The sequence below is a fragment of the Macrotis lagotis genome, chromosome 4, assembly GCF_037893015.1.
Source record: "Macrotis lagotis isolate mMagLag1 chromosome 4, bilby.v1.9.chrom.fasta, whole genome shotgun sequence".
NCBI classification, from domain to species: Eukaryota; Metazoa; Chordata; class Mammalia; order Peramelemorphia; family Peramelidae; genus Macrotis; species Macrotis lagotis.
In genome coordinates, this window is record NC_133661.1 from 32,341,080 (window position 1) to 32,351,771 (window position 10,692).

Genomic DNA, 10,692 nt, shown 5'->3' on the forward strand with positions numbered 1-10,692 from the left:
CAATTTTGAGTTCTTGCTGCTCTCCTGGCTGAGACTCATTCTCCCTCCTCTTCTTCCCTCCTCCTTCATCGCTCCTTCCTGGCTTGGGGATAGTGCTCAGCCAGTTGTGGGGAAGGGATCCAGCAACGCCAAGTGGTTTGCAAGACCAGTGATAACAACGTGGGTCAGTGTGAGGGTGATAAGCCAGAGACAGTCCAAGTCTGCAGCCTGCCCGCTTGCCCTGGTAAGTCATGTCCCAGGGCTGGGGTGGGGGTGGGGTGATTGGGAAGGGGTGGCAGACCACATGGGCACTCTGCTCCGAAATAGAATCCCCTTGGACAGTCTCAAGATCAGCTCTGAGAGATCCTGATGTCCATTGACCTAGTCTGTGTCTCTACAAACTAACAGGGAAGCTCCCGAGCATCACAGCAAAGATGGAGACCAATGAGCGTGTGACTCCCAAAGGCCAGTGGGTCCCTCGGACTGGGTCTCCTAATCCCGTCAACAAGATATCGTCAAGTAAGCTTGGATCCTTTCCTTCAGGGCAAGTGGAAGGCAGTGGAGAGGGTATGGGTGCTCAAGCCAGGAAGATCTGGATTCAGATCCAGGGCTCTGAGAACAGTGTCTGTCCTTTATCTTCCTTTGTATCTTGGGAGGTATTCAGTAGGCGCTTACTAAATGGTTGCTGACCAACTCAACGCCTTCTTAACGGGTGACTCTGGGCAAGGCACTTGCCCGCTTGTTCCTTCCCTGAATGGAGTGTGTGTGTGTGTGTGTGTGTGTGTGTGTGTGTGTCCATACATGTCTCCAGCTTGGATCTAGAAGCAGGAGGCTTCTTTGGTTCTGGTTTTCATCACCTCCCATGCAAGTCTGATCCCAAACCTGGGGCTCTGCTGCCATCTAGTGACCTTGGTCTTTACTGTTACTTGTCAACATTCACCATCCCCGATTTTACAGTTGAAAGGGAATCATTAGGGGGCGGCTAGGTGGCGGCTAGGTGGCGTAGTGGATAGAGCACTGGCCTTGGAGTCAGGAGTACCTGAGTTCAAATCCGGCCTCAGACACTTAATAATTACCTAGCCGTGTGGCCTTGGACAAGCCACTTAACCCCATTGCCTTGCAAAAACTAAAAAAAAGAAAAAAGAAAGGGAATCATTTAATCCACCTGCCCCTAGTTCTACAGATATGGAAACTGAGGCCCTGAGAAGGCAAGTGTTTTCCTTATGACTTAGTATCTATGAATGGGATCCTTCAGGGAATATTCAGGAACTGTGTTCAAATCCTGATTCTGTGACTCATCTTTATGGGACTCAGTTTCCTCATCTGTAAAACCAAAACCAGAAGGTCCCCCTCAAGCTCTCTGAACTTTTCACTCTGCTTGTCCCAGGAAATACCTCTGGGACCGGGGGGTCTGACCTGACCTGTCCTTATGATTGTGATTTCAGAAGAGGCCTGCCTGGGGGACAAGTCTATCTTCTGTCAGATGGAGGTGCTGGCTCGTTACTGCTCCATTCCTGGCTACAGTAAACTGTGTTGTGAATCCTGCAGCAAGAAGGAAGCTGTGCCCCCCACCAGCCTAGCCCCTAGCCCCACCCTGCTCCCACCTTTCCTCTCCACAACAAGCATCTTCTCTCAGGGTCCTGAGATCAGCACAGCATCTCCAGGAATGAATGCGACCCTCCTTAGGATTCCCAGCCCACCCTCCCAGATGGAAGGAGAAGCTGATCAACGGCCAGATCCCAGCAGTCCTTCCACTGAACCTCCAGATCCACCAGACACCAGTCCATCAACGACTCAGGGCAAGCTTGCTTCACAAAAGCAAAGTTGGGGACCCCTACAGGATGGGGCCCCAGCCCCCTGGACTGAGGTGCCCACCCCATCTTTCAGTGAGCACAGCCCTCTGAGGGCCTCTGCCTCTTGGGGGAAGGGACCTAGGAGGAAGGACAGTAAGAGATCGGAACCCCAAGGCCAAGGCCCCCTGGTGACATGAGCTCCCCAGTTGGCCTGCGTCTCTCACTCAACCCAGGTTTACATAGTCTTTGAGCTGCCCGTGGTATACTCAGGAGAATGAATGGTAGGAGAACACAGAGGGATGGGCTGAGCAAAGGCTCTGGTTTTAATTATTTGTGTAATTATTATATTATTATTATTATTATTATTATCTGGGACTGTGGCACTTTGTAGCCCTCTAGTGGGTTAGAGGGGGTAGGGTCAGGAGAGGACAAAATAATTGAGTCAAAGCAGAGTGAAACAGTGGTGGATTTCCAACAATGAACAAAGGCCACCGGAGAAGTTGAAGGTGCATTGGTGAGTCCCTTTGGCCAGCTACCTCAAAGCATGGATGGCCCAAGTCATGGGGACTTGCCTTCTCAGGTGCTAACGGGGCCTTGTTGGAAGTTGGTCCAGCCACATTGTTGGAGATCCACAGTTCTTTCTACTTGCTGCTGCCATCAAGTCACAGGGCAACAATGAAGACCTCCACCATGCCCAGGAAATCAAGGCCATGAGCCACTTTCAAGGTGAAAAGATATGAAAGATGGACTACTGGAAATCAGACTGAGGGAACCCTTGCCCATTGGCACCTGGGAGGGCCATAGAGGGAAGGTGATGGGGCTAGTGATTATGATGGCTCAGCTTCCTTATGTAGGAGACTGGAAAGTGGAGGCAGATCCAAAATGTTGATTATCAGACCCTCTTAGCCGGTATTGAACTCAGGCTTTTCAAGGCCAACCTTCTTTTGCAGATAAGGAAACCAAGACCTGTGTGGGTTAAAGAAATCCATAGGTAGTAAACATTAGTGACAAGATTTGAGTTCTCTGACCTAGACCCAGTGTCTTTTCCTCTGGATCATCCTGCCTCCCATGTGGCTCCTATGAGCTCCCTTCTAGCTCTGAGATTCAAAGCTCTGTGTGTGTGTGTGTGTGTGTGTGTGTGTGTGTGTGTGTGTGTGTGTGTGATTTGTTATTACCTTAGCCTTAAAACCCTTTACTCCCTTAACTCATGTCTGCGGTGAGGGACTCAACTCCTCAGTATGGTGCTCATTGTCCCTTCATCAGTTGCCTTAGAAGCCTTGAGAAAAGGTGCTCCATTCTATCATTCTAGGTATCTTGGCTCCTCAACCCCAAAGACCCAACCTCTTCTGTTCGTTGAAGTGCTATGGGTTGGTCAGTCCCTCATCCCCACTCAAGGCGGGGCTGCAAGACATCTCTATGTGTGGCTGAGGCCAGGGGTTCCAAAGACCCACCTTGGGCGGGGAGGTCTCCCTTGGGAAAAGACATGCTTGGGGTAGTGGAGTTCCATTGCCCTCCTTGTGTGGTCCCAGAGTGCTCTTGAGGTCTGGCCTTGAATCATTCCTGTGACATCACCTGGCCTAGAGATAAAGTGTATAAAGGATTGTATATAGCAGCCCCAAAGCTTTCAAATGTGACGTATTTATTAATTTTGTCCCAGCTTGTGAATTTTACCCTTTTTTCTTTTTTTTTTTCTTTTGGCTGCTGTAGAAATATATACCAAAACACAAAAAAGAAAATTGTTCCTGTTGGTTTATTTTTTAAAGAAAGGGGAGCTATGATGGGCTTCTTTGCCGGGGACCTGACTGGACAAGCCTCTTCCCCTCTTGGTGACTCAGTCTCCCAATCTGGAAAACAGGGCACAGTGGACTCTGAAGTCCCTCTCAGTTCCATTCCTATGTCCCTTCAGTTCTTCCATTCAATGGAAGATGTGGTCCATGTTCTCGGACCCTTCCCACTCTGGCATGAAGGCATCTCCAATCCAGCTCTGAGGCCATAGCTTCCTGCCTTCTCATGGATTACTGACATGTGACTGTCTTGCCTCCCCTTGGGAAGCCTCACTCTCTTCTCTTTTGGCTATATAAAATTCATAGCATCATAGGCATAATACTTTTGCAGCACCTTAGAGCAGCTTGGTGGCTCCATAATACAGAGTGCACTGGACCTCAGGAAGACCTGAGTTCAAATCCAGCCTCAGACACTTAGCAGATGTGTGACCCTGGGCAAGTCACTTCACCCTCTTTGCCTCAGTTTTCTCATCTATAAAATGAACTGGAAAAGGAAATGAGAAACCACTCCAGTATCTTTGTCAAGAAAGTCCCAAATAGGTCATGAAGAGTTGGACATGACTGGAAATGACTAAACAAGAAAACTATAGTATTTTAATATTTGGAAAGACTTTTAAATATTATCATTTGATCCTCACAAGGACCCTGTGAGATAGAGGCCAGTATTTCCATTCCAAGGGGAAGAAATGAGGCAAACGGCAGATAAGAGACTTGTCCAGTGATAGGAGGTATCTGGAGTAGGATTTGAACTCAGTTCTCCCTGACTCTCAAGTTCGGTGTTTTACCTCTGTACCATCTAGGCTTCTCCACTATTGGGGCGCCCCCTTACAGATGATCAGCACCCCCTTGTGTCTTAGTGCTGTATCTGATCTGGGGTGGGGGTGCCTTGGAAGGAGGAGAAGGCTGACAGGAGGCGGCACCATTGATAAAGGGTGGCAGTTGATTCTTTGTCAGACATGGAAGGCCCAGTCCATTCATTGTACACAACAGAAATGTCATAGGCTCTTTCATTTTAATATCATTTTCGTGCCTTTTAAGGGGAAGCAGAGATGATGGAGTGGGAAGGGTGAAGCTGAGCTTCCTCACTGATTATAAAACAAGGTTAACTCTTTCAGCTCCAATTTTCTGTGACTCTAGACCTCCTCTCCCCTTTCTCCCCCCCTCCATGAAGTGACTTGCCCAAGGTTGCCTGGCCAGTTTGTGACCGCTTCGTCCCAGGGGGACCGCCTCTCTTGCCCCAGGTGACTCATGGATGGAGAAGAGAGGTTGGGGAGGTACTGAGCTGATTGGAATCAGGAGGGGTGAGGTCACATCTGCCTCTTCTTCATCCCATGTGTCCATGTGGGCAACCTGGGGGAGCAGGAGTATCTGCCACTGAGTCTGAGCCTTCTCCACATTGCCCCAAGGACAAGACATTAGAGATCTCCCTGGACCCAGGACAGCCAGGCTGGGTCCCACAGACTCAGAAGTGACTTTTCACATCGTCGTCTGATCCAACCAAGCAGGGAGATGTGACGTGTAGCTAAGAGTTCCATAGCACAAAGCACTTTACATGTTTTCTCATGGAATTTGATCCTCTCAAAAACCCTGTGAGGGTAGGTGCTGTTATTTTACAGATGAGTAAACTGAGGCTGGATAAGACAAATCACTCAGCCAGCTTCTGAAGGAGGATTCAAACCCAGCTCTTCCTCCCTCAGAGTCCATCACTTAGCTGGAAGGAAACTCACCCAGGTCACCCAGGAAATATTTAGTAGGATTGGGGTGCGAGCCCCAGCTTCCTGGTTATGGATACATGTGTTTTCCTACTCAGGGCAGGAAGGGGAAGGAGTTGGCCAAGGAGGCCAGGGAGGGGAAGCTGACAGATCTACGGCCCAAAAGAAATGAGGCAGAATGAAGGAAACCAAGCTTTGAGCCCTCTCCATATTCCAAAACAGTTTGAGGCTTCCGAAGCACTTTGCAGAAAGGAATTCATTGATATCCACAACAGCCCTGGGAAGCAGAAGAGGAGACTGAGACAAATAGAAGTGAAGTGACTGGATTTGAACTCAGATTTTCCCCGGGCCCACTGCTCTAACCGTTGTACCATCCAGCTGTCCCATAAGGATGACTTCTGTGTGATGCAATAGAAAGATCATTGGACTTGATCTCACGGGTGGGTTTGAATCTTAGCTCTAACACTTTCTACCTGGGTGACTTTGGACAAGACATTTCCATTCCCCAGGCCTCATTTTCTTTATCTGTGACATGAAGGCTTTGGTCTAGATGCCCTCTGATGTCTGTGAACCTTGTCAATGCAGCTTCGAGTCATCAAGGCAATGAAACAATACCTGGGTGGAAGTGTTGGGAGAGGGGAGAATGAGAAGTCCAGGATTCACCTCCCATCTCCTGGTACCTGCTAGCTGTTGTGGGACCAAGTCTCTTTATTTGTAAATGAGATTGGGAGATTCCTTCTGTCTCTGAAATTCTGCCCCAAGTTCTCTTCCAGCTCTGAGGTTCTGTGTACGTTTTGGATTCTAAAGTCCCTCCTGGGTTGGCCATTGCAGGATTCTATGATCAGGGCTCTCTATGAAATCTGGAATTTCTCATCTTTATCAAGGGGTGTACCATTGTTCCCTGAGCCTCATTTTCCTCTCTTGGAAGTGGAGGAAAAGAATCTTCTTCCTGCCCCACTATCCCAGAGGACTGCCTGAAGGGATAATAGTAAAATATTCATTGACTTTGTCCCTCTGAAGGGCTCTCTTGATTTGCATTGTTTTTATTTGGTCTTATAGAGCAGAATGGTGATAAGTAGGTGGGAGCAAGAGAATGGGAGACCAGTTTAATAGAAGGAAATACCCTTTTGCTGAGTAGAAATGTGCTGCCTTGGGGCAGCTAGGTGGTGTAGTGGATAAAGCACCAGCCTTGGAGTCAGGAGTACCTGGGTTCAAATCTGGTCTCAGACACTTAATAATTACCTAGCTGTGTGGCCTTGGGCAAGCCACTTAACCCCATTGCCTTGCAAAAACCTAAAAAAAAAAGTGCTGCCTTCATGTAGGTAGTGAGTTCCCATCAATGAAGGTCTTTCAAGCATAGGGAAAATAGCTAGAGTTTTGTCAGGGATGTTGTTAGAGGTTCAAGGGACCTCAAAAGGTCATTTGGTCCAAGATGAGGAAAATGAAGTCAGTGAGTATCAGGGGAAGGGGTTTTTCCAAGGTCATGTGGGTTATAAATGTCAGAATCAAGATCTAAACCCAGATCATGGTCCTAGAGCAGGGACAGGGAACCTCCAGCCCTCAGGTCAGGTTGGTCTGGTGTTGTCAAGGCAACCACACTCCTGGTTTGAAATTCAATAAATCTGACAACTTTTTAGGAATGAATTAAATGTTTGACCAAATATAGCCCATGAATGATGTTATAAATATCCAAATATCCCTTAGCAGAAAAAATATTCTTTACTCCTGTCCTAGAAGATATTAGAGAATCATAAGAGGCTCCCTTTAGAGAGAACCCACTCATTCCATACAGGAGTTATGAAGGTCCTGAGTACTAAGCTAAGAGACTTAACCAAGGTCATACAGGTAGTCACAGAACAAACCTGACTCCTCTGACTTCCACTAATTCTATAGGCTCATGTCTCCTTAGAACACCAGCTCTTTGTAAGTAGGGATTGTTTCCTTATATTTGTATTTCCTTATATTTGTATTTCCAGTATTTCAAAATATTAGATAGCTCCATTGATTCAAACCCAATGCATTAGACTTGATGGCATGTGAGGTCCTTCTACTGTTTCTGAGATTTTATGACTCTTGCACATGGTTGAATTTTGTGTGGATTTATAAATTTATAAATAGTCAGTTATAAATTTATAAACAGTCATTCATTTATAAATAGTCATTCATTTATGAGAAGCTTATTTACCAAGACTGTACTCAGGCCTGGGGACCAAAGGCAGACAAATAGTCTCATCTCATTCTAATGGGGAAGATCACCTACATACATACAAGATTGAGGAGGATCTTTGAGAGGAAGGCACCAGAACTGACCAGTGGGGTCAAACTGCAATAGAAATGGGGGCCTCTAAATTGTTTTAAGGATTCTTGCCAGCTGCATATTCACACAGAAGTCCATATTTTAACATTATCTATAATCTATGTATCTATCAGATTTTTATTTATTTTGTTAAATATTCCCCAATTATAATTTAATCTGGTTTGGGCCCATTCAGTGTTTGACATCTCTACTTGGGAATTTTGAGGGTGAGAAGGGAATTCTCCTGGAGTGTCTTTCCAGTTCACCCAGCTCTCCTTTAGAAATAGAGACTCATGGTGGAGCTAAGAAAAGAGGAAGGAAGAGACCCAGGGAAAGTCCCCTCAACTGGAAAGTGTCCTTTCAGCCAAATTGTGTCTTTCCCATTGACAAAGAAAGGATGCTATGTGACTTCTCTCTGCCTCAGTTTCCTCATCTTTAAAATGAGGGATCATTTAGCACCCACCTTTCAGGGATAGTTTAAGAGTAAAATAAGATTTGTAAAGTGCATCACAAACTTTAAAGCTCCATGTTAACTTCTGTAAATATTCCAACATATACAGAAGAGCAGAACAGGAGAGAGAAAACACAATAAACAAAGTAAAAAGCAATTGTGTTGATGAATAACCAGCAAGGATTTCTTAAATCCTCAGTGCTGGACAGAAAGAAACAGAAATGATCCAGCGTCTCCTCTAAAAATTTGCAGTTGACTGGAATGGGATTCAGAAGGTCAGACGTGGTATTCCCAGTCACAAGCTGTGCAAGGGCAGGGGCAACTTGGAGACAACTCCCATAAGTCTCAGGGTCAGATTGCCCAATGTTTAGGGCAATCATTTACACCTTGGAAATCAGTAAAAACACCAAATTAAGGCTTTATTTATTATTTTGTTGATTGTTTAGTCTTGGGAAAGTGATGGAGAAAATGTCTTAATAATGTAGATCAAACTGAAAAGGGTGCCATTAGAACAGTTTTGGGGGGGTAGAGTAGAGGTGAAGGGTAGGGGAGAACTGGATGTTAACCATTTACCAGTACAGCCTTCATTCAAACCCAGTTCTTTCTCCCAATCCAGTTCATTTTACATTGTACCACACTGTAAAGAAATGTAAATCTAACTGTAAACTTTTGTTATATAATATAGAGATGGATTGTTTTTATTTTTATTGTTTTTAAGGTTTTTTTTTTTTGCAAGGCAATGGGGTTAAATGACTTGGCTGGTTAAGGCCATACAGCTAGGTAATTATTAAGTGTCTGAGGCCAGATTTGAACTCAGCTACTCCTGACTCCAGGGCTGGTGCTCTATCCACTTTGCCACCTACCACCGCCCCCCCAAGATAGATTGTTTTTAAAAATTTGCTTGTGAATCCTTCTAATCTTGAGTGTTCTATTACAATACAATTCATTAATGACCTTTTCAGTGACTCTTTCTGATATTCCTTTATTTAATCTATTTTCTATTTTGTGAACTGGGAGATTTTTACAGTTTTATAAATAGTCATCCATTTCTTTTTATTCTCAATTTGTTGGTATATGACGATGTGTAATAGTCACTGAGAATTTTTCTTATTTCTTCTCTATTCTTGTGATGTTTTTAATTTTTTTATTTTGGTAGCTTGGTTTTTCCCTTTCATTTTAATTAAATTTGGTAATGGTTTATTAATTTTGTTGACTTTTTCAGGAACCTAACTTTGTTTTATGTGTGTGCATGTGTGTGTATTCACTTGTTCTCTTGCTGTTTTGATAATTTCTTCTTTAATTTGGCTGATTTTTTATTGTGTGCTTGGTATGAGGATATTAATTTGTTGATTATCTCATTTTAGCTGCAAACCCAACTCACTAATCTTCTCTTTTTGTCTTTTGTTAATATAAGTGCTTAGGGATGCAATTTTCCCCTGAGAACTACTTGAGCTGCATCCCATAAAATTTGAAATGTTATATTCATATTATCATTTTCTTTACTATAGTTTTAAAAAATTGTTTCTATAATGTGTTCTTTGACCCAGACATTATCCAACAATTCGTTTTTTTGTCTGTCCAAAAAAATGCATTTCTTAACCAGTTTCTTTCTTGATAGTTTTTTTATTCTTAATATAGTTTGTAAAAGGACTTCAAATTTCTGTCTTTTTAACTTATTCACACTGTCATTCATTCATGGTTATAAATTTTAAAGAATTTTTCTTGCTGAAACTCTGCTCCTAGGTTGATTTGCATATCAGATGCCCTGCCAAGGTTTGTTTTCTTCAATAAAATAAAAATAAAAAATTCCTAGAATTGTTAAGGCATGCCAAATGTCTTCTTATTCTCAAAAAGTAGGCTTAATCTACCTGGGTGAAGTTCAATTTCCCTCAGTCATCTTCCAGCTCTTTCCATTGCTCTTTGTGTCATGTGTAATGTCTTGTGCAAATCAGATTGCTTTTTCCTGACAGGTAATAGTTTTGGAAACTTATGACTGTATAGATGAGTGAGTTGTGTCTGGGGTTTATTATTAATGGTGTCTTATAGGTTCTATCAACCACACCCCAAATAAGTCAAAGGCAGAATCCCATCTATATCAAAAACCATTTCTTCCTTGATTCCAATTATTCTGGAATCCTGTTTTATGATTCTCTGAAATATGGTCAGATTTTTTTCTTCACTATTTTAAGTTTGAAAATTCATGTTTTCTTTCTAAGATCTGTCTTCTAATTCCATGTTTGGTAATTAAATCATAAAAATCCTTCAATTTTAGTTTCATGATTAGGACATTTTTCTCAGGATTGCCAATCTATATTTTCCATGGACTTTTCATGCTGTGGAACCTTCATTTTGCCAGCTTTGTTTACTGATATCATATCCCTCTTTACTGGTATCTACTCTGTGTATTTGTTATCCAGGTTGATGTGCCTCGTGAAAATTCTGGGTTTTTGTTGTCATTATAGATTTTAATTGATCACCCTCACCCCTTCTGGTGTCTTCTCTTTGGTTTCTTTTAGCCACTAAGATACAGTGATTATATTGTAGTCTCCCCACCTTTCCCAACTTTCTCATTTTACTGTTCTTTTTTCCTTTTATGTGATAGCCTTTTAAAAATATTTACTTACATATATTGTTTTTCCCCTTAGGTGTGTCTTTTATTGTTGTAGAGGATATTTGG

General features: G+C 43.5%; 1 protein-coding gene across 1 annotated transcript in view; it reads left to right on the forward strand.

Moving 5' to 3' along the window:
- Positions 1–4,058, forward strand: part of ADAMTS14 (ADAM metallopeptidase with thrombospondin type 1 motif 14) — a 101,086-nt gene extending 97,028 nt beyond the window's left edge. The window contains exons 21-23 of the mRNA XM_074236166.1: positions 94–223; positions 388–498; positions 1,425–4,058. Of these exons, the coding sequence (XP_074092267.1) occupies positions 94–223; positions 388–498; positions 1,425–1,969 (786 nt within the window). The 3' untranslated portion in view covers positions 1,970–4,058. The remainder of the gene's footprint in view (positions 1–93; positions 224–387; positions 499–1,424) is intronic.
- The last annotated feature ends 6,634 nt before the right edge of the window (positions 4,059–10,692 follow it).